A 27,569-nucleotide genomic window follows, 5' to 3' on the forward strand; every position below is an offset into this window, starting at 1 on the left:
CCACTCCCTACACACATACATACACGCAAACCCCATTTGCTTTGTGCAATTGTTTCATCATTATTTGTTACAAGTAAAATAGAAATCTATAAATATACAGCTCTGACTCAAGTCCCATTTCAAGTATGATTGCGGAGTCCAGTATGCTATGGTGGTAAGTTCCTGGGGTGGGGAGTCTGGATCCAGCAGGCAGAGTTGAGTCCTGGCTTGCTGGGAATATGGAGCAGCAACAACATGCCCCCTGGGAGGTGAAGTCTGTAGCGCACCAGTTCTGCCCTTCAGAGCAGGCTACAGCTGAAGCATAATCAGGTGGGTTGAGAGGAGAGTCCATTCTCCACTCATGGCATTTCCCCTCACCCTCCCACACACAGCACATGGAATGGGTGTGTAGAATATGCCTCTCCCTTTCCCACCTGCGCGGCAGCCTCCCTTCCCCTTCGTGTAGAACGTTCTTCTCTGTCCCTGCCATCACTAGACAAATGGAATAGTTTTACTTCTGTCTGTGGTTATCCCATCTCTTTGGATCTGGTGGCTCTGGACCGGTAGGACGATTTTGCCACTCCAAGCTGTCAGAGTACTTGGTAGTGTTCCTGTTTGTTGATATGACAGCTGGACTGACAGTGAAGGGGTTGAGAAGTAAAGTGTGGCGTTTCCACTGAAATCCAGCAGCAGCAGCTAGAGGGAAGGGCTACAGATCATCTGAAGGCATTAGGATACAACAGGAGAGGGAAGGAGTTGATATGACCTGGCTCTGTCCAGCTGCAGTGATTGCTGGACTCTGCACCTGGCTTACCGGAGAAATACCCTGAAAATCTGGGCCAGCTGCCAGATCATTTCAGGATGTCAAGGATCGCACCAGACACAAACATTGCAGCTGCAAGACCTCTGGTGTCATCTTCCTGTCCCAGGAATACCCACTGTGACAGGTTAGAACAGGTTACCATGGCAATGTGCGTTCTCCCCTGAAGACAGCACTTTATCCCACTTCCAGTGATACAAAATGAGTCCTTGTGTTGGCTTTTGTGTGTGTGTGTGTGTGTGTGTGTGTGTGTGTGTGTGTGTGTGTGTGTCAGTTTCAAAAGAGATGAGGCTAATATGAGGCTTAGTGGGTTTTAAAATCGGGCCTGGGAAAAGTTAGCCTAGGTGACAGATACAGTGCATATGTGTGTCAGTGAGCACATACATGTATATGTTTGCATGTTAGTCAATTTGTGTGTGTGTATGTGTGTGTGTCCTTATATTTGTATGCGTTAGAGGTGCATGTATGAGTGATTGTGAACACTTCTGTGTCAGAGGGGTGTGGGGTGACCATGGCACCCACCTCTTTGAATCCCTCTACTAGTTCCCTCTTCTCTATTGCATCAAGTTCCAGCATTCTGTTCTCACCTTCAAAGGCCCTTCATAAATAACTCTGCCCCTCTCTGCTTAGCACATTGCCTTCCCACCATACACCCCCTCCACTCTGCCAGTGATGCCAGCTGTCACCCTGTTTATCTGCTTCTCCCACAGCCACCTCCAGGCTGTTCTCCGTGCTGCCCCTATACATGGAACACACTTTCCCGGCTGGTCAGCAAGTTTCTATTTCAGTGTCTCCTGAGGACCTGCTTCATCCGAGATGTCTATGGGACACTTGCAGACTGAGGCTTCCCATTAGTCACCCACCAGTTGTGTTTATAAAACCATAAAATAAATACAAAGCCACGCTTCACCTTTTCGTGCTGTGCACAAGCCTTCACTGAGTAACACTGGAATCTTAAGGATGTTGCCTCTGTCCTTTCTCTCCTGCTCCTCCCTACGTCTTTGCACCATCTCTGAGATATCTTTCGCAAAAAGAAAAGGAGTACTTGTGGCACCTTAGAGACTAACCAATTTATTTGAGCATCATGCTCAAATAAATTGGTTAGTCTCTAAGGTGCCACAAGTACTCCTTTTCTTTTTGCGAATACAGACTAACACGGCTGTTACTCTGAAACCTGAGATATCTTTGTAAGCCCCTCAGGACTGGTTGCCTGTATTGGGAGGCACCTAGCATACCTTTAGGTGCTCCAGAGTAGGAATGTATCGATACACATAGGTATGCAAGTGAGTAAATGTGTGCATGTGGTTATGTTTGTATGCACATGTGGTGGATTGGCATGTGTGCGTTGGGGTATATTTGTGTGTGCATGTGGGTGATCCGTGTGTATGCACATAGCTGTTCGTATGTACATGTGGGGGATAAATGTGTGTGCATGTTGGTGTTTGTCAGGGTGAGCGGGTGGAGGCTGTGTGCACAGATCTTAGGGTAGGTGTGTCTTTCCAGCGTTCAAAGTGAGAAGGAGAATCTCCCCTCTCTCCCTGTTGTGACCATCTAGGACCTTCTATCGCTCCCCATATTCTCTTAGCCAAGTTTTTCTCAGCTGTACAGGAGATGGGGAGTAGCTCACTGTCCTGTAACACCAATGACTCCACCAGTGAGACTTAGACACTTGCTCTGGTGTCTTGGTCAATATACAAGGAGCTTCTTCAGCACAGTTAGCTGTTCTTTGTGGTTGCAGAAGGCTCTGCAGTGCTGTGTGGGATGTAGGAGGAAGTGGGGACTGAAGCGGAGAGGAGGATGTCTGGACACCAGGATCTCCTGGAAGGTGTTGGCTGCCCTTGCTGTGCATATCCAAGGGGGCTCTGTGCAAGGATGAGGCACGGCAAGCACTTGAGGTCCGACTATAGTTTATTGACTTGGGAGAACGTGAGGGTGAAGGGGTGCTAAAGGGCCTGCTGCAGAGGAATGAAATTTAGAGCCAGATGTCCTAAACCCAGAAGCATGTTGCACTAATTGGATGAGTGGAGTGATAGCACAGTCTGTCCATCTGTCTGGGAAGATGGATCATGGGAGGACACAGGCCTCACTGCTCTCAGGTACCCTGCTCACTTCTGCCCTTGCCTTCCAAGAAGAGTTTCATGCCACAGAGGAGATTTGCTTTTGTTCTTCATGTTCACCCTCTGTGTCACCCATTAGCGGCTGCCTCTTCTTCAGCTCTCGATGGTATTTGGCCATGAGGGATGCATAGATACAGCCATAAGCTGCTGCCACCACCATCATGATACACACAATGCCACACACCACCCCAGCTATGATCACGGTGCCAATGGCTCGGCGCACACTAACAGGCCGGTATCTCTGTTTCTGGGGGCACCCCACACTCGGCTCCACTTCGGGTTCTGGACCTGACTTGGATTTTGAAGGAGTCGGGCTTCCTTTGGTGCATGGTGGGCCAGAATTGTCCAGCACAGTGGAACCATTCTCATCCTCCAGCTGTGAACAGTAGTTGAACATCTCCATGGGGACCATTCGCATGTCCTTCCCCCGCAGCTCTTTGGGCAGCGTACACGCCAACTGGTCAATCTTTCCTCCTGTCCCAACAGAGAAAAAAGGGGTGATTCACAGCTCAGTGTCAAGCAGGGCCTGGTTCAGTGTGGTGAGCTATGTCAGTACATTGTTGTGGTTCAGCTTTTAAATACATAGGGCTAGATTCTCAGCTGGTGTAAATCAGTGTAACTTACACTAGCTGAGGATCTGGCCCACAGAAGCTAGGAAATACAAAGGTCTGAATCCCCAAGTGACCATAACTGAGCCTTATCATACCTAAGGGGCTATAATCTGGTCTCTCTTGCATGAGTGCTCAGTGGAGTGTGGGAGAGGATGCAGGGAACCCTTCCATACTCCAAGAGGCAGCCAGAATCCAGCACCTTGTGTTCCCAGAGTGCAAGAGTGAGAAGGGGGTGGGTGGAGTCAGAGCATTGCCCGCTGCACTACACATGCTAGAGGTGATGGGATGAAGGCACAGCCCTGTCCCCATTCACTTTCACGCTGGTAGGGGGTCCACAGACAGTGGCGGGGGAGCAGACACTGCACCTTTTAAAATGGCGTATCAGTGGCTGCCCCTACCTTTGCTCATCCACTAACCTAGGAGACATTGTCTGTCTGCCTCAGCACACTGCGGGCAGAATGGTTTCAGCAGCTGCCATTGATTGTGATCTCCCTCCACCACCCTTTAGGTGGGTAGGGCTTTAGTAGCTACACTCTAGCCCGAGGGGTGCATAGTTAGTATTTGGTAATGCTTTATACCTTCCATCTAAGGATATCAAAACGCATTAAAAACACAAATTAACTCACAAAGCCCTTTAAGGTACGAAGATCAGTGTTGTTAGCCCCTTTTTACATACGGGGGAAATCGGGCACAAAAAAAGACAAAATAACTTGCCTAAGATGAAACTGCAAGTCAGCGACAGAATTCAAATGAGAATCCAGGTGCTAAAACTCCCAGTCCCATATTCTCACTAGTCGGCACTTCCCTCCATACATTTAGCAATCTATGCTGATGCAGGTGCTTCACTCTGTTTGTGCAATTTCCTTTGAAAGGAAAACCAGAATGCTCTCTGTCTGCTTCTCTTGTTCTGTGGTGTGAGAGTCAAATTCAGAAAACAAAAAAAAAGTCAAAAAGAAAAAAAGAGGAACCAGTGTGCCTCTCGGTCTGTGCTCACATTGATGCATATGCCAGGGGTGGCCAAACTGCGGTTCATTAAAGTGTGGCTCCGGGAGCCTCCTCTGCGCCCCTCTCCCCACCCCGCATTCTCCATCTACTAGTCTTGGGAGGGGGAGTTGAGAAGCACTGCCTGGCAGTGGGGTAGGGACTTCTGCCCAGTGGGGACGGAGATCCCGTAGGGCTGAAGTCCTGAGTCCCAGCAGGTGTGCCCTTGTTCTCAAACGTCTGAAGACTGTCGTATGCGGCTCAGATGGTCAGTACATTTGGCCACCACGGCATATGCCAAACTGCAGCCTCGTAATTGCACAGACATGTAATCTCTTCCCAGTGTGGTTATTTGGGGTCAGTAGAGGGAACATGGCTGTTGCCATGCTGATAAGTTAAGGCCTACTCCTGCTTCAGAGAGAGCAGGGTCACGCCTTTGGTATTATCACAATATGCAGTGTTTCTCTTAAAGTCCCAGCACCTGGAGTCATGTGATTCTGAGAGTTTCAGCTTTTATCCCTCCATGTTGCAGAGAAAAGCTTTAAAATGTAAACCCTATAGGTTCCAACATCAGATGGCAAACAAAAAGGTCTCCAAATTTATTATTTTTTAAAAAAAACTAATTTTTTAAAGCCAGTCATGTTTTTGGGGCCTAACTCATGATTTTGGGTTGGCAATACTTGTGTGGCAGTACACCACTTTCAAACATCAACATTTCTGATATTTGCTTTACTGGAGGCAAAACTGAAGCTTTACCAACAGTCTTGTTTTAAGTTAATCCAGCACAAGGAAGTGGGCTGGAGAACTATTTTTAAGCATGAAAAGCACCTTTTTTTTTCAAACTCATAACTCTAAAATTTTCAAGCTTTTTAAGCAAGTTCTCCCCTCTCCAAAAAAAATCCACCTTTGGGTTTTGAAGCAAGTATGAAAAATCGCATCTGAAAAGAAGGTTTTAGAATGCAAGCACCTTCTCAGAAATCACTGTAGCATTACTACATTGTAGCATAGCACAGGATTATAGTACTGGCCTTCTTCTCTTTGGCCAACATCTAGAATTTAGGTCAGCCTGATCTGTCTTTCTTATCTCTGCCTGTCTGTCTTTTCTGTCTACCTTTCTCCTCCACTGCAAAGCTTAGCAGTCAATCTGTAACCCTGTGACTGGATCCCCCTCCCCCTGGCACCTACCTCGATAAGAGAACCATTCCATCCAGTGTTTGAAGTCTCTCAGGTTGCAGTCACATTCCCAGGGGTTATCCCCAACTTGGAGCTGCTGCAGGCTGACTAATGGTTCAAAGGTCACCCTGTCTAGGCTCTGTAGGCGGTTAGATCTGAGGGAGAGCAAGCGGAGAGCCGGGAGGTCATCGAAGATTCCTGAGGGTATCTGAGCAAGACCATTGATGGATAGGTCTAGCTGGCGCAGTAGGACCATCTGCTGCAGAAGGTCCTTGTCCAGGGTCCTGATACTGTTGTTCCTCAGCTGTAGTTCGGTGAGGTTCCCTAAGTCACTGAAGATGTTCTGGGGCAGCTGGTCCAAGAAGTTATTGGAAAGGTCCAGCCTCTGTAGGGCAGAGAGATTGGAAAAGACTGGTCCTGGCAGCATGCTTAGCTTGTTGTTGAGGAAGAGGAAGATTCTGGTGTTTGTAGGAATATCTGAGGGGATGGATGAGAGGCCCAAGCCGCTACAGTCCACTTCCAGACTGCCGCTGTTACATTTGCAGGAGGAAGGGCAAGTGAAGAGGGAGTCTGCTGCACACAGGGAGAGCCAATAGGCAAGCACTAGTGGGTGAGAAGCGGAGAGGAGAGAGTGTGTGTGTTAGAACAGTGATTATCCCTCCTTAAGCCTTCATGCATTTTTAATATAGTTAAGGCTACAGTATGACCACAATGGAATTCTTCACTGCTGTTCCCTGCAGTATAATGAACTTTCTCCCAGATGTACCCTGACATTGCTATCTAGGCCCCTGGCAGCATGAGCTTGCTCTCAGCCTTTCTCCCCCTAGTGTTTTTTATGAACTACCAGGGCTAGTGAGTAAACATCCCTGCAGTTGCGCTAGAAAGGTCAGCGTGTCCCAGAGGGCTTTGCTGCCTCATGTGAGGACACTCCACAGAGTTAGACTAGAATGGAGCAGAGCATGATGGGAGACGTGGCCTGAGCTAAAGAATGATTCTCTCAAAATAGAGGGGCTGGGGGAGGGGTGTTGGTATATTTTTTAAAAGCCACTTTGCTCAGAAATAAACACCTTAACATTTTTTTCTGATCCGCCCAATTCCCTTAGAATATGATGTGTTATGGCTACAGCTGAGCCCTGCCCCACAAACTCTAGGGAAGCTGGGATATAGTGCTGAATTTCATGACCAGATAAAATGGTTCTTGAGGTTTGGTAAGGGCTGAGAAGTCTAGATTTGAGAGACTCTGGGTATAGATCCAAACTTTGTAGCTGGTCATTATCTCTTAGGTGGGCCAGACCTAACCCCTGGATCCAAACAACCCCCAACCTTGGGTAAGTTCAGCTCCAAATCCACACTTTGCAGCTTGGGCCAATCTCAAGTGGTGATGGGCCTCTGTGTTAATTAACCGAGACTGGTGTCCCAGTAAGGTGTAAACGTGCCCAACAGGTTCTCTAACCCACTGGATGCTCTGCCTTTGGCAGTGCTGTCCAAATGACTTCTGAAAACCACAAACACAGACCCACCTGCCTTTGCTAACCTGAGAGTCTGGCACACTGTGCAATGCTCCCCAAACCACCTGTTGCCAAGGGAGAACTCAGAAAAAATGCAGGCTTAGCTGATGAAGATGTGAGTGTTGAGAAGGGTGTGGGAGGCTGAGCCTTGACTTGCGGTGTCTCACAGGTGGGGTTTAACCTTGGCTAGGCCAGGTGGGAGAAGGGAAGAGGGCATTGAACTATGTCTCTAGGGGCCTGAGTATGAACGAGTTATTCCACAGTGGTATCTGCCATCTGTATTGCTGGTCACATTGGTCTGGAGGGGCAACCATTTCAGTCATTTGTGTGGATCTTGTGGATGTGTATGGGCTGTAGCACTTCAACCCCTGTGAGGAACTAGTAGCCTCACAGTTACCACTTCATCCCTGTGACAACATAGCACCAGCAACAGGAGAACAAACTTTCTACCTCATACTGGCGGAGTGGGGGGTTTGCACCTGTGCTTCAGTACTGAGCTCTCATATTTATTGTAATTCCTTTCCTGGAAAGTGTCTTCCGAGCGGGAAGTCTCTCCATCTCCCTCAATGTTTTCATGGGCTGCAAGTAGAGCATCTGACCAAAACTCAAGTTAGGTTTATCCCTACTTCATACCCAGTCCTCTCTTCTCTTCATTTTGCCTTGTAGAAGTCAATGCCTTTAGATCGGGATAGCCAATAGGTGGATCATGGGCCAAATCCAGGCCACTGGACGCTTTTGAACAAACCCTGAAATCTTTTTATTTACGTATTATCATTATTGTTATTTTCTCTGAAGTCTGGACCTTGACTATACCTTGACCAAGAAATTTGGACCTTGACAAAAAATAATTGACTATCCTGGCTTTAGATTCATTCTGCTGTTCAGTATTAAAGTAGATAAATCTCAGATAGTGTTCTTATAGTCCCACCATGGATTGTCTTTCATGGATTGGAAACCAGATTATCTTATCCTGTCTGCTTTCCTGCTTCTGTTTGTAGGAACCAACTTCCAGAATGAATTGTTTCTTAGCCCCAAGGAACTCCTGGAAAGTACATCTTGGGAGAGGTAGCTGGTAGAAGCAGATATTTTGGAGAAGCTGGGACTGAAGCAGCTGTGAGCTTCCTCTACTATCATACTCTTACCCCATTCTTTTGGGGTTTATTATGTCCTACAATCCATTTTGGATGTTGACTTGGTTTATATCAGTGATGTCCCATTTCCCAGTAATAGGGCCGAATCCTGTGGTCCTTGCTCAGGTTTTATTCAGTCCTTTTGGAATTCAAATTCCCATTGACTCTAGTGGGAGTTTGCCAGATAGTGGACTGAGTGAAGACTGACATAAGGGCTTCAGGATTTGGTTCATAGGCAGGGCAGCTTCTTGAAGCACCAGAGGATGAGGCAACAAGGGTGCAGAGAGAATGTCCCAGATTTTCTTTACTCAGGCTGTATCTCATGATTCCTTCAGTCAAGTGAGATTGTCTACATCGGCCTAGGAGATAGCAGTCAGAGCCCTGCTTGTCTCAGCTCTCCCTAAGGAGGAAAATGGATCACTGGGGCCAAACTGAAGGAAGATTTTTATCCTAAGCCCCCCATGCCTTCCTGTCAAGCAAAGGTTGGGGTCAATAGTACAGAGACTCTCCCTCAGGTGCCATGAAAGCAGATCCTGTCCTGTGCATTGGCACAGTGGCAGTGCTCGCTGGCTGGATGATATTTAATTCCACTCAGAATATGTCTCTCTCTTGTTGCAGAATGGGACTTGAAAGAACAAGAGTTAGAGAGGGGAAGAGAGAGAGACATGAGTCACTCAAATGCCCCTGCCTTTTCCTGGATGCTTGACAGAAGTACAGAATTAATAATAGATTGACAGCTCTGATGATGAGATAACACTTAGCTTCTTTGTATAGAGAGAAAGGCCAGAACATCCAGGTAATGCGATACAGGTGATGCTCTGTTCAGGGCTTGTCTCTCCAAATACCTACCCTCTATTGGCCCCTGACTGAGCTGCTCTGGGATTCTGCCATCAGAGCTGGCCCTGGCTGGCAGAAGCAACATGTCAGACAGCTGGGTGTGGTTGTGTTCAGGAAATTGATTTACTCCAGGTCTCTGCACTGATGCAGGGTTTGCCAAAAAGAAAGAGAGGCTCCTCATTGCCCCCTGGAAACATGGACACCAATACTGTCCATTTTACTAAAATAGCAGTAAGGCAGAGGTCTGGTTTCGTTTTCCATCCCCTTGAAGGATGCATCTGTTCTGGGTATGGATTGAGATCTGGAAACTCATCTCACAATGAGCACCCAGCCTCACACTAAGAGAAGCAAAGATGTGGTAGACAAAACATTAAGCTTTCTTTCAGCCAGCATAGTTCAGAGCAGCATTGCAGCAGTAGGAGTGGAATGTACTCTCATCTTCGGGAAAGATGATGTTACTTTGTGGGGTGTTCAGAAAGCTAAGCCAGGAGTATCAGATTAGGTCAGGGCTCAGTAACATGCACAGTAAATAATTTATGTAGCAATCTAGTTGGTGCGGATGGATTACAAAGATGGTCTTCTACAGAGAAGGAAATAATTCCCTCACCTTCTTACAGTGGCAGCCCTAGGTCAGAATTTTAGGTGCGGACTATAAGCCTGTGTGACTGCCTGTGTTCTCATTAGTGAGGATCATTTTGTAAAAGGGCCTCTCTTTCCTTTACTGTGATTACCAGACTGTTCACTGAAGTACAGACACCGTCCCTCCCTGCAGTCCCTGCTGCTGCTTCAGAGCGCTCTCGAGGCATGTGTTCCACACTCTGGGACAAGGGAGCAGCTGCCCCAGTGTGGATCCTTCAGTGTGAAGATGGACGAGCTAAAATGTTAATTTACCAGCAGTGCGTGGGATGGAGAGTTGGGATGAGGGTCCATTATTCCTCTTTGATTTGTCTACATGTGGCAGGGCCCCAGTGATAGGATCACTGCTCACTTCTACTAGCCCAGATCTACAACACCTTCCTCCCCAAAGAGCCAGCAGCCCTGCTCCGCAACCCAGGCCCTAGTCAGGATCACAAAGAGAAGGGAGGAGAAATCTGCTCTTTACAAGGTCTGAAGCTGACAAATGTCATATGTGGCCCTTGGGCAGTAGCTGTGCTCTAGTGGCTGTCCCTCTGTCTCTCCCCAGCCAGACCCAGTCCAATGGCAAATCAGAAACACTTGTTACAGACCCTCCCACCTTAAACTCATCTTGAGCATTATAGGCTCTTGCAGCCAGCCTGGCCATTCACTCAGTGCCTTGGCTTCTGGGAACTTGCTCAGACTTCTTGATACTTAGCTACCCCACATCCTTCCCCTGCTGCAATCTATTTTCTCTCCTGTCCCCTGAGACACAGAGGCGCCATACTTAGCACCTGATCTCCCAAATGGTCAGTACTTACAGCAGGTCTGTCGCCACCTCATGGAAAACCTGTTCCTCCACCAGTGGCTAGCATTCCCAGACAGCATTATGGTCACTGTTTTCTCCAGTCTGGCTTCCCGTCCTCTAGCCAGCCTGCCACAGGTTTTCACAGGATGGAGGAGCAATCTGGGCACCCTACCTGTCAGATACTAAAAGGAAAAGCAGAAGCACATGGTTCTCAGTTCTCTAGGGACTGGAGGAGACAGGGACAGGCTCCGGGGTTTTGTTTCCCTCCCCAGTTATATTTCACCCTTGGGAGTGGGGCTGGCAAACTGTTTTAGAGAATAAGGGTGCAAAGCAAGAGGAAGGATGATGGTTAATTCAGTTTGGAATTCCTTCCCTCTCACCACACACGTGCTGATACCGACTGTTTATCCACTCCCTGTGACACGGATTTGCAGTGGTGTAGGCACTGGAAGTGGCTGCCAAGCTGCCTTTCACCCTTGCAAATGCACCCTTTCTCTTTGGCGGTAAAGCAGATGTAACGTCTCCAGCGGGGATCTATATAACACAGCTCATCAGCTTGGGGATTTCAGACTGCAGCAGATGCAGGAGCCAAAGAGCAAAGTGAGCAGAATAGGAGCCTCATAGCAGAAGAGAGGACTAGGAATGGGGGGGAGGGGAGGAATTACGTCTCAATTAGAAGAAGAAAAATGCTCTTCCTAATCAGAAACCCACAGACCATAAAACTCTCCTCTGAAAATAAGTGACTATGACAACAGGTCTCCCCATCCTCTCCCTTCCCTCTGAATAAAGACAAGCAGGGAAAGGAAGATGGAAGCTCTGCAGACCCTTCTGTTCCTCTGCCTACTCTTTCAAGTATCAGCAAGGGGATATTTTCCAACACTCACACCAGGGGTTAGTTGGGCAAATCCCACCAATGTACAGGAGACTCGCATGGCTGAACATCTCCCCCCTCTACCTCCCTCCGGAGGGCTCTGGCGATGGCCCTAGCCTTTATTTTTAGATGTGCACAGTGCACTCATCAGGGCATTTTCTCCCAGCACACGTGCCTCAATTCCACTTGCCTATACCCTGCAGTGACTGATTTATTTTCAAGGGCAAGCAAAACACCAGGAGATATTTTAATTATTGTCTCCAGAAGAGGGGTGAGCAGATTTAGTGGCTGGGCTAGTGCATCTTGCGAGGCTGTTGTAGATAATCATATCAAAATGCCAATGCACAAGATGCATTAACAGCAACAATGCCCAAAAGGCTCCCCACCCCACAACTGAGCTGGACTATCTTGCCTACAGTCTGTAGCTGAAGGAAAAGCTGAAAAATAGCTGCCCCCATTCCATATGTTTGCTTGCTGGGTTTAGAGAGGTGCTTTCACACCATCTGTAGCCATGGCTCGTCTTAAATGCAGCCTCGGAAATCCCTTGGTTTGTCTCTCTTTCTCAGTGGGAACAGTGAAAAGCCAGGAGCACTTACCTGGAGGGGCTTTGCCAGCAACTGCTTCCACCCGACTCCCTGGACACTGTCCAACTGCAGTCTCTTCTCTCTCCCTCCTTGACTTCAACTCCCAGCCAACAGGCTTTCTCTGTGTCCTATTTAACTCCCTACACCACAGGAACAAACGGCAGAGTTAAGCTGACAGCCACAGAGACTTATGCGGCTGCTGGATAGCTGGTGTTCATCAGTTTCAAATCCTGTTGTTGAGTGTTCCTGTCCTCCCTTAGGCAGCAGGGGATGCTTGCCACTGCCACTCTCTCTCTCTCTCTCTCTCTCTCTCTCTCTCTCTTTCCCCTTCTTTCCATCTAACTTTTCCTGTGTTGTAGAGCACTCGGATCCTAGCCTGTTGGTTTGTTAACACCCATCTGTATCACCTGGCTCAGCTCCAACCAAGGGTGCTAAGCTTTAAAAATCTTCCTGGGTGCTTCCTGAGCCCCTCCCATCAATTCCTTAGGTGGCGTTTTCACCCCACACAATCTCCCCTGCAATCATTCCTCTCCATCCCAATGCCCAGTGTGCTGTGAGGGCTCCGAGCAATGTTGGCAGCACCTGAGCACTAGGACAGTGATGGAGTTGGCGTCTCTGGCCCTACTTCCCTCTGCTCTGGCATGGAGAATCCAGTTCCGGTGTTAAATTCTGGTACATCACAGGCTCCTCTTCCAGTGATACATTGGCAAAGCTCAAGCACACCACGTGGGGTGGGAGGAGGAGATGTGTAGAAATGAGCCTTTTCCCTGTGTATAGAATGTATTGTAGTGTCTCGTGATTAACACCTGTTCAGCCTTTAATTTGTCTCTCCTGTACTGCAACATGCGCAAGAATGGCTGTGCCTATATGCACATATGACTATGTAAAGACATATGCCACACTTGTCCCTGCATGAGCATGTGATGTAAACATGCTCCATGAGCCTGCATGTAAACATACCTAAATGCACTCGCATGCCACTTATGTGAGTACGTGCATTTGAGCACATACGCCCAGCCGTGGGCATGTGACATAAACAGGCGGGTGCGCACACAGACAGAAACCCCAAAACTTTTGTGCACACCCCCACAAATAAACTCTCGCACGCAGCCATCTGCAGTCCCGTATGTGTGTGCAGACACATATGCATGATAACAGGTATAGCCTACAGAGGCACAAGCACACACATACGTGTATGTGCTTGCACACATACTCCTGAATGCCATGTGACCCATATGCATACGCACCAATGTCTTGTACAAACTTGTACGCATTGCTGCGTTCTGGCGCCCAACGTATGCCTTCATGGTGCTCTGTCTCATACAAGCGGCAAGCAACCACCAGGAGCTCGGCCAGTAACCAGGCATCAGCCAGTCATGAGTAGCCCAGCTAATTCCCATCCACCTGGGGTTAGAGGAGCCACTATGGCAGCCTGAGATTCAACTCCACAAGGGAAATCCCCAAATGGCTGGATTGGCCAACGTTTAGGCTGCTTTGCATCATAGGATCAAACCCTTAGTGCTCCAGAGACCTGGAGTCACTGTATCCTCTGGGCCTACGTGATTCCCTCTGGTTCCTGGGACACTGTGTCCAATGTGTCCACTGGGTGTCCTGTGGTCTCTAGGACACTGTATTCTGAGCCCAGGGGATGCCCTGTGATCATGACGACCCTGTGTCCAATGCATTCTTCCATGCACTTGAAATTCAACACTTTCCAAATTCAGCGACAGTGCCCCCGGCAGCCTGTGGAGCAAGGAATATGCTTTTTCTTTGTGCCCTTTGACAGAGCAGACCAAGGGGCAAAATGTTTGGTTTCAGCTCAGGGCCACAGAGCGAGTTAGTCTCTCACCGGCCTCATGTTACAATTCCCCAAAATGCACTGAGCTGAAGCCCCACTCTGACATTCGGCCTACCATGTGGGCTCCCTGTGGAGCGCCTTCCCATCCTGATTAGCTCCCTTGGGGACCTGAAAAGCTATAGAGTTGTTAGACAACCCGAAAGCGATAGAACATTTCACTTTAATTGCTCCTGTGATTGTTGTCAGGCATCCTAGTGTATAAAAGCTACAGCAGGTGCCCCTCCCCTCCCCTCTCCTCTTCCAGTTCTGCCACTGGTGACTGGCACCATATCACTTAAAATGTGATTGAGTTGAATCAAAACTTTCCAGGACTAGGGTCCCAAAGAGCATATTGTGAGGGTGAGGGGAATCTCTGTGGGCCCTGCCTTCTCTGGGCCCTGCCTCTGCATGTTGTTTCAGCAATTCTATAATATCTTCTATTCAAGGCTCTCCACGTGCTTTACAAACGTTCATAAGTATTACTATTTATCATGGAGTTAATCAACTAAGGGCATGATTTTCTGAAGTATTTGCAGCTCCTTTTGACCTTCCAATTGGAGTGGTGGGTGTTCAGCATGTCTGAACATCAGACCTGAGCCCCACTATAAGAGTACCAGAGATAGATAGAGGAATAGCATTATCCCTATTTCACAGACAGGGATACTGAGTCACCAAGTGGTCAAGTGGTTTGCCAAAGGTGTCAGAGAAATCAGATAGAGTCAGAAGTACAGCCCAGGAATCCTTTGCTTTAACCAGTAGTGTCAGTCCTTTCCTCTAACCCTTAGGTCACAGATCCAACATCAGCCCCTTTCAACAGCCTGTATCTCTGCGGGCCTGGGTGACGTCTGTTAGGGAAGCGTAGGTAACAGAGACTACAGCAGATGCCAGCAATAAATTACAGGAAGTGCACGTGCACACGTACACACAGCCGCTGATGAGTGATAGGAAAGTCCATCTCCAGGGCTAAATTGCTTTAGCCTTTATCTGGAATCCAGCAGGGAATGAATGGAAGATGCTTTAAGGAGATTACCCTTTTTTCCCCCTCCCTCCATGGGGGAGGCTGTTGTTGCTAAGATTCTTGTTTCACTGCAGTCCAAGACCCACCCAAAGGAGAGGGGGTGATGGCACCCCCATGTACAGTGATTAGAGCATATAGTGTTATTTCTACACAACCTCAGTCATCCCTAGAGGGCAAGAGTCTGGACACCAGGAATGGGGGGGAGGCAGAGACCATGTGGGCTGATTAAAGCCATTTGAAAAACATGTTAAACAACTGGCTGATGAATCTTAGGTGGGTCCATTTGTCCCTGAGCAGCACCCAGGGTGGGAAGGTGACATGAGTGTGAAACCATCTGTGCCAGCCCAAGAGACCTGGGCAAAGGCTGCAAAAAAATTGACCACTAGCATTCATATTTTTAAGCTTATTTGTTCCTGCCATGGCCACTCCCTTTTTGTTTATTATTTATTTATGTGTATTACAATAGCACTCCAACGTCCCAGCCAAGATCAGAGTCCCACTGTGCTAGGCACTGTACAGACACACAGTAAGGGACAGTCCCCGTCCCAAAGAGCTTACAATCTAGATATCCTGGGGCTTGTTTTCTGTGAACTTTCTTCGTTTTAACACACATGCACACAAAAATTGGGTGATAAACTCTCATGCTTAAATACTCCTGGAAAGCAGATTATACGGTCACACCAGAAACCTGATTATGGGAGATATTCATCCAATAAGGGAAGTAAAACAACACCAGGTAGTTTGTATTGATCCGTCACAACTAAGCAGCCCATAGCCGTCCAATAGCAAAATTTATGAAAAATCCCATTGAATAATCTCAAGAAAATCATGATCCACTTGCAGACATTTGACAAACAGAAAAAAGGTGAAATCTATCAGATCCGTTATGTGTTATGAATTAAACACTCTTCCCTATTCCCAAGTATGTGTATGCTGATGTCAGAAACTACCTGTGAATTCCCAACACCTAGGCTCAGATGAAGCGTAAACGTGATTATTGGCTCAGTGAAGTATGGCATCAGGGAATGAGAATTAATATTCGGAATTTCTGTAGCACTTGACATCCAAGGCTCTTCCAGTGTTTTACAAACATTAATGAATTTAGCCTCGCAGCATCGCTGGGAAACAGGACACTGCCATCCCTAGTTTACAGATGGGGAAACTAAGCACAAATAAGTTGAGGCCTAAATTTCCGAACATGGTCACAAATTTTAGCTGTCTTAAGTTTGGGCTGTCCAGCTTGGGACATCTGATTTTCAGAGGAGCTGAGCACCTGCAGCTCCCATTGAAGTCATTTAGAGTTAAGAGTGACACGTTGGCCATTGAAAACGTGAGGCACCCACAAGGTAGCGGACACCTTTGAAAATGTAGGGCTAAGTGACTTGCCCAAGGTCGCCCAGGGAGCCTGCAGCAGAGCCAGGGCTAGAACGGAGAGCTCCTGATTCTCAGTCCTGTCCTTTTACAAGGAAAGCATTATTTTTATCACCACTCTCAAAAAAACAAATACAAAACCCGGCTCCCAGCATCTGAGTGTCAGACACTGGAGAAGCTGGGGAGGGTAGAGATTTTAAAATTCAAGGAGCCTGAAGAAGAAGCACAGAACAACTGGAGAAGGGGAAGATGTAGAGTGGCTGAAGAGAACTAGGGATGCATGGTGCAGCTTACGGAAGCAGGTCCAGAGTAGTGAGGTGGGGAGATTGGGGGATGTCCAACTCTGGAGTGACACAAGAGGCCCAGAGCAGCACAGGAGTGGCATATGGAGGTGGCCCAGAGCAGCAGCAAACGGAGAGGAAGGGGGCAGGGAGCAATCCAACCAAGTATCCACCAGCATTTGCTCAAGGAAAGATTGAATACTACAGATCACATGTGTATTTCCTGTAGTGAGAGGGAAGAAGCTGAGAAGGGGAACGGAAGAGAGGCTCAGAGGGGAGACACACAAGGAGGTTACCTGGCTTCCTTCTCTTCTGCGCTGAGTGCAGAGGAGCATTATGGCTCTCCTCCCTCAGAGGAAAATTAATAACAAAGTGCTGCAGGAAGGGGGATTCCATCTGAGGCTGGAGACACCATTTTCTGATCCAAACAGGAACAGTTGCATGTGGGTAGCAGCTTGTCAGCGGGCCTGCCAATTCTAATCCAAATCCTGATTTCTCTCTCTCTCTCTCTCTCAGTTGTGGAGGGAAGAGCCTTCTCTACCATAGCTTTAATTTCCTGCAGGGGTTAATCCCATGGTCAGCAGTGGCTCAGGCCTTTAATCCTCCCGTTCAGGCTCGTGACAGAAGGATTGCATCCTCTCTGACCTCAGCAGGCATGATGGAGACAGAGGATTGCTCCCTCTCCCCTCCCCGCACCCTGGCCATGCCCCTTAGTCTGCTGGAGTTTAAAATGCTCCTCCCTAACTCTTGTAAAGTGCCCCCACCCCGCAAGGTTAGGTCAGTGTCACATGCCCTGTTGGAGGAGGGGATGTTGCTTGAGAATCCTGGCTCTGATGCTTTCACCTCTCACAGAGAACGGCATTTTCCACGTTCTCATTTGGCTGGCACTCAAGAACTCAGGGCCCAGAAAGAGAGTGGGCCCCTCTGCAGTGACACGCCGGGAACTGAGGGGTAGGGAATGGCCATACACCTATGACAAGAAAATCCTCAAATTCAGCCTTAAGACTCCCTTGTGCCTCTGCCAAAGGAGCCACTTTCATGCAGGTGCCTCACTTGAGGCATCCAGGTTTCAAAATGCTGGCCTTAGTCTCAAGGTTAGAACGCAGGTGCTCTTGGTTCACTGCCCTGTGCTCAGAGCATGAGGTCACGCCTCTCTCCAATGGGAGCAGACAGCCTCTCCAAGAGTGGGGAAAGTGAGATCCAAGCCAAGAGCCCCCTGACAACCCTCCACTAAACCTAGCACATCACCCCAGTAGTCCAGCCCCACTTCCAGAGGGCACCACATGGGGAAGGATTTCCCCGAACCTGTCAGTGGGATGAAACAGAGCGGGCTGGGTTGAACAATCTCACCCCTGCACCCAGGGTATGGCTCCATTGGCCCCTTTCTCCCCTCCCCCAGAGAGATAACAGCCTTTGTGTGCAACCAACTAACCCAGCTCATCCTGCCGCTCAAGCTGGGCTGCAGGGCTGAAGGTTGGGGGTTAAATCCCAGCAGTGATTTATGATGGGGGTGAGAGGGTTACTGCATTTGTACATCAGATTTTTTTTCTTTTCTCCTTGTAAAAAAATCTAAGAACTTACAGGTTTTTAAAACGATGTTATTTGGGATGCAAAGTCAAGCACTGCACAGTTAGGAAATGCCAAAGTTAAGGTTGCAGGCAGTGTAGTTGTAGTCCTGTGGGTCACAGAATATTAGCGAGACAAGGTGGGTGAGGTAACGTCGATTACTGGACTGTGAAAGAGACATGGTTATCCAGCAATTCACTGGGGACTGGGATAGGGATCAGACCAGGATGTAAGCACCCTGATCAGCCTCTTGTAAGAAAACATGGCGTATGGAGGCAAGGAATTGGTTCTTTTTGAATCAGCAACAGGTAAATATGGAGAGTCCTTAAAGTCCTCATTTCTACCCCAAAACCGCACCCTTGCATACATGAACCCCCTTTATGATATTCCAGTCCTGAGCCTCTCCCCTGACTATCCTGGGGCTGTTTCCTGCATCTCCCAGCCCTTGCATTATCACAAGCACACCTGGCTAGCCAGCCCCTCTCCCCCGCCTCCCCCCCTCCAGCCACCACCAATCCTGCCCCCTGAACTTCCCACCACCACAATTTTCCGGTCCTGCAAAGCCCAGCAAATACATAACAGTCATCCTAAAAGAACATTTGAAAAGCAAGATGAAGGGCTGAAAGCTTGAGCGGCTCATTAAGATATCAGAGCTGCTAATTCACCTCACTAGCAAGCAGCAGTCACAGCTGTTGGAAGCAGGGGCATCACTGCAGTCTGTGGTGTGGAAAATTATTAGGGCTTTTCCCCCCTCCCCCAAAAATGCCTTTTCCCAGGATTTACCTTTAATTGCCCCAGGTGAATGATGTTCAGTTATGGAGCCTGCACTAATGGCAGGCAGGGAGACAGCTCCCTCAGGCCCTTCATTCATTTGGAATAATTCACTGGCACACAATGCTCACCCACAGCAGTTACAGGAAAATCCAGTCCCCCAAAATGGACCCTAGTGAAAAAACCCCAGAGAAAAGTGGTCTGAGACCTCAGGGGATAAAAATGTCCCTTGTCTTGTGACAAATCTATATATCCCTTCAAAGGTGACCGCATCATTAAGTGCCCCCTTCCTGTGAGTTGCTTGTGTAATAGCATTCTGGATGACAGCTGCTCCAGCTCATATCAAAATGGGCCCCTCTTAATTTTTCCTCCAGATCCTTAAGTGGCAAGAACAGTCCCAGCCAGCAGAGCAATGTCATTTACGCCTAACTATAATGTTAACATTAGAGGTGGATCTGAATCAGAACATTACATTTGAATATCAGAAACTGTGGTACGACTTGGATCCAGATCCTGATCTCATTACTGGGGCATCTCTCTGTAATGAACTGAAATGGTGCCCACAGGTCCAAGTATCCCCAAACCAGGTGGACATTCAGCTCCGTGTCCAGGGGTGGGTCTGATCTTTTCTCTCTCAAATTAAAATAAGCTGCAGTGCTAGTGACAGGCCAGCTATGAAATGTAAGCATTGTGGCAGAGTGCTGTGTAACCTACATGGGTGCACGTCTCCTTCTACACGTACACACACACACACACACACATAATCCACCTCTTGAGGCAGGATCAGGAAGAAGTTTCACATTCAGCTCTCTCAAGCCCTCCTTCATCTGCCCCCCTTGCTCCCAGGCAGATCCACCCAAAGGAATGAGACTGAAAAAGGCTGCAAATCTCTCTCCTCCCTCCTCTCTCCTCCCTGCAGCAGGATACCCTCATACAGGTTCACAAATATTTGGGCTCAGCCTCTGGGGACTCTTAAGAGAATTTTGGCTCTATTTTTGGCTCTTGTGACATAGCTTCCTTGAGTTCACGCCTTGTGACAGGGTTTTCCTGAGTACTTTGTGGGTAGAAGACACACAAATAAAAACAAACCTAAGAGAAAGTGCCCTACCTAATAAGGCTTGTTTACTGGAGCCTGGACTTCATATGGACCGGTCCTTAGACAATACTTCCATCAGCTTCCTGTCCTCATTCACGTTTGCATTTTATACAGTCCCTTCGAAGGCAGCTCTGCCCAGAAACATTCTCTGAAACCTCCACAGGCAAGACCAGTGGCACCCCCAGTTTCAGACCCATCCTTTATTGTTCTGGATTGGAAGACAATATTTTGTGGTGCTTATCCAGTACATATTGGTCCTAGCACCAAGTACTTAGGATCAGCGCTGTACTCAGATTTGAGCTGCTCATGCTGTAGACAAAGATTTCTGTGCCATTCCTGACTGACAGGAGTTACTTCCAGTCCCCCAACACATGAACTGAATTAAAACCGGTACCATCCGTCCCTGGGGCAGAATCTGCAGTTCTGTCTGGTCAGTAAAACGGCTGCCCTGTGGCTGCACATTGCTAGGTTGTCTCAGCAGTACCTTGTGACAGGCAGTTCTGTCACTGCCGGTGAACCCCCTCCCTGTGGCAGCAAGTGCTCTGTGGACAGAAGATGGCAGTGAGCAAAAGCCCACTGCAAGATTTCAAATAGCTGGGCACAAATATAAAACAGAGACACCTCTACTTACTGTTCTCTGCCTGGAACAGAGCCTCTTGCGCGTTCTTCAGGTCCTTCATTAAACCCCGACGAGTCCCAAAACAAATCCAGTGGAAGCGATCAACAGCCAGGCGAGCGCTCAATGGACTCTAGTGAGCATCAGCCCCCCCCTGCTCCCTGCAGGGTGCCAAGATGCTAGCAGTGCCCGAAGTGCAGAGAGGAAGGGTTAGAGGACAGCATGTAAAAGAGATTGTAACCCTCTGTAAATAAGAAATAGGGGGAGAAAGGGAATGAGAACGAAAGGGGAGGGAATGCGCGCTGTCAGTGACAGCTGGGGGTGCATCTGCGGAGACGGCAATGCGTGCACACCCACAGACAGGTGCATGTACGCGCTGTGTAAAGGAATCAGCCAGCCAAGTGGGCAGAATCCACTCTGAAATGCCCGAAGGCGCAGACAGGAGACTGGAAGGTTTTATTTCCTCTCAACTCAGCCTCAAGAAAGAGCAACTGCTTTTGTCGCCAGCCTGGCTCCCCCTGTCTGGTGAATGGAATACATGGGCTTGGGAGGCGGGGAGGGGGGGAGAACTCCCTTCAGCCCCTGTTAAAGCAGGCTGAAGTCATCGGGACCAGGTTACTGGGAGGAACCCATGCGCTGAGCTGCCTCCTCCCCTTTCCCCTGTCATAATAAAGCCACAGTGAAAGGAGAGGTGAAGGGGCCAAGCCTTTGTGTCTGCTAGTTTCTAAATGGAGATTGGGACAGCATGGAGTCATGAAAGGGACAGTGTGGAGAAAGCCTGGGGACTGGTCACAAAACAAGCATCCCCATGGGGAGTCCCGAGGGCGGGGAAGGGGCAGGAGGCAGCACCTTAAGATAGACCCTTATAATGGGCTGGATAAAGGGCAGTTAGCCGCAGCAGTTGTGTTGAGCAGCTTGAGAGCAGCAGGAAGTACTGGGCTATTGTAAAGCTTGAGTAGGAGAGGAATATGCATGTTCTGGCATTAGCTTCCCTAGGAGCATGCAGAAGAAAAAACAGAAAAACTTGAGGACCAGGGTTGTGGGGAGAGGACTGGTCTAGAAAGCAGCCTGGCTTTTCACAATGCTCCCTTCTGGTTTGGGAGTGCAGAGGGAAGAGCTTGGTCATCAGCTCGTGCATCCCAGGCCAAACCTTGCCCTCAGTTACACCACTGTAATGCCACCTTGACACCACTGAACTCAGCGGAGTTACTTGGCCTTTACAGGGGTGTGACTGAGACCAGAATCCGTCCTATTGGCTCTGTGAGTCTTTCCAGTGCATCCTGGCCACTGGCCCATAAGCCTTCTCTTTCTTAATCAAAAACTTCTTTCTCTTGCCTTTGTCTTGTCCTTGATTTCCAGTCTGGGTGTCCTAGCCACAGCAGGTAAATCCTGGGAAAAATCATTCTTTTTCACCTTACCTGCTTTAATGGCCCTGTTTCCAACCTCCAATTCCTTTGGCGGGCTGCACTTGCTTTAGGTGTTTTGGTTTGGTTTGGTTTGGTTTGGTTTTTTTTACTATTACTGTATTATATTAGTAGTAGTAGTAGTAGTTTGTCCTGAAGTTATTTTTTAAGCAAAATGTTTCTTGGCTCTTAGGTCAGTCACTTAGAGAGAAAGGGCCAAATTCATCCCTGGAGAAGCTCCATTGGCTCATGCTAGCAAAGGAAGAGAAGTGGATAAATTGTTCAATGACAAGACAGAGGGAATGAAAATAATGTTTTTATTTAAATGGCAAGCCAGCTGCTGTGGCAGCAAAAGCTTTTGAATGGTAAGGTACATCTAGATAAGCCGTCTACCAGCTGTAATCTTATCGCTCTTTGTTATGACTCTTTATTATGAGGTAGACAAAGAATGAAATCTTGAGGAAAGCTCCTTATGAGAAAGGCATATGGATAATCAAAGAGACAACCCAAGAAAAGGCAGACAGAGAGAGACAGACATGGATGAGTTAATGACAACAGACGTGGTGAGTGGAGGAATGAACAGGCGGAGGGGAATAGTATAAACAACACGCTGAGCCGTGGCATGTGGTTTCTCGGAGATGCAGTTGCAACAGTGCTGCAGGGGCATGATCAGTTTGCAGCGACTAGAGGATACCTGCTGGTGGGAAGCCATGCATGAACTTGGGATGTCTGAATAGCGCACCAGTATCGGACTATTCAACATATATTATGTTGTCTCCCTTCACGTACTTTATTCTACCGCAGGGGAACTACGGTTGCTCAAGTTATTAGCAAGTCAGTAGAAATAATACCATTATCCAGGGTCACCTCTAGGACTTTATGGTCGTTGCTGTGCTGTGCTCCACAGCCACCCTGAATTTCGTAGCAGAGTAGAACTCCCCTCTTACGCTGGAGCAAAGAAGGCTCTCAGGTAGCTCTTAGCTATTCTTTGGCTCATGCGGTGACTTTTTATCACCAGCTTTTCCTTCCTCTCATCCCTAAGCTTCTGACTCATTGTCTCCTGAATCTGTGTCTCCTGCCTTCCTCCTTCCTCCCACCCCCTTCCAAAGTACGGACAGCCTGCAGGACAGCCAGGCCACTACTGCTTACTGCCCCTTACAAAAAGGAAAGGAGGACTTGGGGCACCTTAGAGCCTAAGAAATTTATTTGAGCATAAGCTTTCGTGAGCTACAGCTCACTTCATCGTTGCATCCGATGAAGTGAGCTGTAGCTCACGAAAGCTCATGCTCAAATAAATTGGTGAGTCTCTCAGGTGCCCCAAGTCCTCCTTTCCTTTTTGCGACTACAGACTAACACGGCTGCTCCTCTGCAACCTGCCCCTTAAACTACATCTACGTACTAGGACTAGCTCAGTGGTAGTGTAGCCAGGACAGCACGGACAGCGGTGGCATGGGCTTAGCCACCCTGAATATGAATCCCTGGGGTTCAGGCAGGTTTGGATGCAGCACAGGTAGCCCATGCTGTCACTGCCGTGGGTGCACTATTGTTTTGAGTGTGCTAGCTTGGTGTGAGCTTGCGCAAGTATGTCTGCATGAGCTGGGAATTACACCCAAGTATAGACATAGCCTGAAAGGCTGTCCCCTGCCTCTTCTTTCTCAACCCCCCAGGCTCAACATGAATGCAGAGGAGGCTAATGTATAGTCCTCACTGAGCACCACTACCAATCCCCACATAGGCAAGGACAGGGGACAAGACACTAGAAGGGGACAGGTTTTCCTACTCCTGTTCCCCTGAGTGGAGACCAGCCAGAGAGAGACAGACCACAGTGTAAGTTAAAGTAGACCCTACATTGCTTGAAATTACCCCTTCTTACATCTTCTGGCTGCAGGACTGCATGGAAAGGAAAGTGGGTGTGAGCCCCATGGGGTAGAAAGGGATGGCTGCTGGGTCACATCACAAGGATATCACTACAAGGAAAGAGGACTAGCTGTTGGACTACATGGAAAGTAGAGGGCTAACTGCCAAGCTACATACAAAGGAGAGGGGTGGCTTCACACAATGACAAGGGCCACATGCAAAGGAGAAAGATAGCTGACAGACTGCCCAGGAAGGAGAGACATGGCTGCAGGCTACAAGGAAAGGAGAGGGCTAGCTACTGGGTAGCTCAGGAAGAACAGACATGATGGATTTCTCTTTCTTTTGGTTGCCACAAAGCACCAGTGCAAACCCGGGAGCCCTATTCCCCCTCATGACACAAGTAATTCTGCAGTGGAAGTTACTTTCACCCTACAGGCTGAGGAGGAAAAGGTTCATGACCAAGGTTTTCATTTCCTTTGAACAACATTTCAGGACTTAGGTCACTCTTGGCAAAAACATGAGCTTCTGAATAACTCCCTGTGTTCCAAGGTTAGTTGTCCTGGTACCAACTCCTCCTCAGTCTTGTAAAATCTGCATGTCCTTGGTAATGTTCACTCCCATTGATGTGATCGGCTCTGAAAGGAGGAATGACTCTTGCTTGAGATAGTTTTAAAGGATAACAAGGAATTTATTCAAAGCTATGTACAAAGTCAGCCCATCTTCTAGATGGACTCAACAACAAACAACAACAACATCATTTACACTCTATCATACTCCAACACAGATAGGCCATGAGCCTAATTCACCCCTGGGGTAACCCAGCTGAAGTCAATAGAACTACACCAGAACTGAACTCAGCCCTGCGCTTTCTTCTTTCCTTATATTCAGAGACTTAGATCCAGATGAATCTTAAATTAATCTTTTGTCTTGTCAGGTTGTGTATTCTGGGGTTTAGGCAGCTGTAGAAAATAATTCCTTTCCCCATTTCACAGCAGTCACATTCATTCTATAATAGGGAGCTCTGGATGAAAACCTTCCAGTGAAGTGGGATCTTACCAGCAGTAAGGATGTGACAGGAAGGACACTTGACACCAGGGCGTTACAAGCAGAGATGATGTACCATGGCCATGATACCAGCTGCCAGGTTCTTTCTGCACAAAGTATGACAATACCTATTGCACTCCTGGTTTTTATTACTTCCCAGCTGAATTACAACATCAGATCAAAGAGTTAACTTAAAAGCAGCCACACAAAGTTGCAAGATATAAACTTAAAGAACTCACCAGGCCTGATTCTCCTCTCACTTACACTGGTGTAAATCTGGAGGGGACCAGGCCCTCCATCTCTCCCTCTCCTGCTTTCCTCTCTGCCTCTCTTTCTCTTTATTCTTTTTTTTAAATCATATTTTAAGATCCTTCTTGAGGGTGGATTTCTTGCAGGCCCCTTTGATTTGGCTGGTTGATTCTGTGGGTTGACACTTGCCCCTGTTAATCTTTGTTACTGCATTTGTATATACACTGGGGGCATTCCTATGTCCTACAGAGAGACACTGCACACTTCTTGCTTCTACAGAGGGCATGACACTGGGGATGTGACAGTGCATGGAAGGGGCTGAGGCACAAAATCAGGGCAAGACTGAGTAAAGAATACCCGTTGGCCTAGGGGACGGTGCACTCAGCTGCAGCGGCACAGGAGCCAGCAAACAGAGCTGTAAACAGGGGCGTTTGAGTGGGAGTTTGCAAGGGGAGTTTGGGGGGAAGACTACGAGAGCCAGGCAGAGGAACAGACAGGCTAGTGAAGGGAGTGTGTGGTGTTCTGGTAGTGTTTTGGTGCTCGCTGGGGGGTTTGTTTTGCTGTGAGTGGCGGCGTTTTGCTTTGGTTTGTGTTTCCCAGACTAACAGGACTTAGGTGAGAAGGCGATGACAGATACAGAGGCAGCAGTGGGAGTGACCCAAGCAGTGGAAGACACAATGAAGTTGACTGGATGTGGAAGCTGTGGCATGTACATGATCCTGGAGCGGGTACCTGAAAAGAGTTTCGTCTGCATCACGTGCCGCTTGATAGAGCTGATGAAAGAAAAGAACCGAGGATTGGAGGTGCAGGTGGAAACTCTGGTTGAGTTTAGAAGGGGATTCAAGCAGATGATGGAGCAAAGACATGAGGAGGCTGAAGGGGAAAGCTCAGACTGGCAGATGGAAGCAGGGCCAAAGACTGCTGGATGAGGGAAGTGGTCAGTGGAAGCATGTGACAAAGAGAACCAGGGAGAGGAAAAGACAGGCTAGAGAAGGAGAAATAGAGCTCAGAAGCAGGTTTGCGGAGTTGGAAAATGAAGAAGGGGCACAACAGGTGGTCACTGAAGGTGAGAGGGCAAGGAAGACGAGAAGAGCAGCTAGTCCTATAGGAAGAGAGGAAGAGTCAATGGAGCTAACACCAAATAGGAGCCCCAGGAGGATACTGGTTGGGTTGCAGAGGATTGCAAGGAATCAAAAGGACTTGCAGCCAGAGGGAACGGGATAGACTGGAGAATCTCACCATCACCAGAAAAAGGCAAGACTACATGATTGGGGACTCCTTACTGAGAATAGACAGGCCTGTAACCAGAGCTGATCCAGAGAACAGAAGAGTGTGCTGTCTGCCAGGTGCTAAGATACGGGATGTGGACCTGAGGCTGAAGAGGATCTTAACAGGAGCGGAAAAGAATCCACTGATTGTCCTTCATGTGAGAACAAAGGATACGGCTAGATTCTCGCTGTAACGTATCAAGGGAGACTATGCCAGGCTGGGGAAGACGCTTAAGGAAATCGAGGCTCAGGTGATCTTCAGTGGGATTCTGCCTGTTCCTAGAGAAGGGCAACAGCAGTGTGACAAGATGATGATGATCAACAGACGGCTCAGGCAGTGGTGCTATAAGGAGGGCTTTGGGATGTGTGGCCACTGGGAAGCATTCATGGACAGAGGACGGTCCTCTCGGGATGGACTTCACCTGAGTAGGGAGGGAAATAGTCTTCTAGGATGGAGGCAGACACAACAGATTAAGAGAGATTTAAACTAAGAATTTGGGGGAGATGGTTGGGAGATGTCCAGGTAATCTCCATGCTGGATTTTAACATTGAGAGGGAAGAAAACGAAGTAAGAAAGGATACAGCCGTGGGTAGAAGAATGGACATAAGGAGAAAAGATAGTGTAGATACCAGTCTAATAGGTGATACTGGCAGTAGAATGTCTGTTTCTAATCGGGTAAAGAATGTGAGCGAAGCCAAAACAGCAAAAATTAAGATGTTTGTACACTAATGCAAGCAGCCTAGGTAACAAAATGGAGGAACTAGAGCTAGTGGTGCAGGAAGTGAAACCAGATATTATAGGGGTAATAGAAACATGGTGGAATAGTAGTCATGGCTGGAGAATAGGTATTGAAGGGTATGTTCTGTTTAGGAAAGACAGAAATAAAGGCAAAGGTGGTGGAGTAGCATTGTATATCAATGATGAGGTAGAATGTAACAAAATAAGAAGTGATGGAATGGATAAGACAGAGTCTGTCTGGGCAAAAATCACATTGGGGAAGAAAGCTACTAGAGCCTGCCCTGGGATAGTGCTTGGGCTGTGCTATAGACCGCCGGGATCCAATTTGGATATGGATAGAGACCTCTTTAATGTTTTTAATGAAGTAAATACTAATGGGAATTGTGTGATCATGGGAGACTAACTTCCCAGATACAGAC

The 27,569-nt window shown here is 48.1% G+C and overlaps 2 protein-coding genes across 2 annotated transcripts in view; one reads left to right on the plus strand and one right to left on the minus strand.

The window, feature by feature from the left end:
* The window catches only part of CACNA2D4 (calcium voltage-gated channel auxiliary subunit alpha2delta 4), a 166,631-nt gene that overhangs the window by 104,939 nt on the left and 34,123 nt on the right, over positions 1-27,569 (plus strand). The gene's annotated exons all lie outside the window — the stretch shown is intronic.
* LRTM2 (leucine rich repeat transmembrane protein 2) lies at positions 2,936-10,659 on the minus strand. The gene is made up of 3 exons (XM_077807503.1): positions 10,593-10,659; positions 5,694-6,284; positions 2,936-3,390 (listed from the first exon to the last, which is right to left on the minus strand). The coding sequence occupies exons 1-3, from the start codon at positions 10,657-10,659 to the stop codon at positions 2,936-2,938; spliced, it is 1,113 nt and encodes a 370-aa protein (XP_077663629.1).

Source organism: Eretmochelys imbricata, chromosome 1 (genome assembly GCF_965152235.1).
Source record: "Eretmochelys imbricata isolate rEreImb1 chromosome 1, rEreImb1.hap1, whole genome shotgun sequence".
Taxonomy (NCBI): Eukaryota; Metazoa; Chordata; order Testudines; family Cheloniidae; genus Eretmochelys; species Eretmochelys imbricata.

Bases quoted from the DNA above. Each gene is read 5' to 3' on its own strand.
- LRTM2 (XM_077807503.1), bottom strand. From the start codon at position 10,659: ATGCTGTCTGGGAATGCTAGCCACTGGTGGAGGAACAGGTTTTCCATG. The intron at 6,285-10,592 runs GTAAGTACTGAC...CTCACCCACTAG, and splicing joins GAGGTGGCGACAGACCTGCT to TGCTTGCCTATTGGCTCTCC. The intron at 3,391-5,693 runs GTAGGTGCCAGG...CTGTTGGGACAG, and splicing joins GGAATGGTTCTCTTATCGAG to GAGGAAAGATTGACCAGTTG.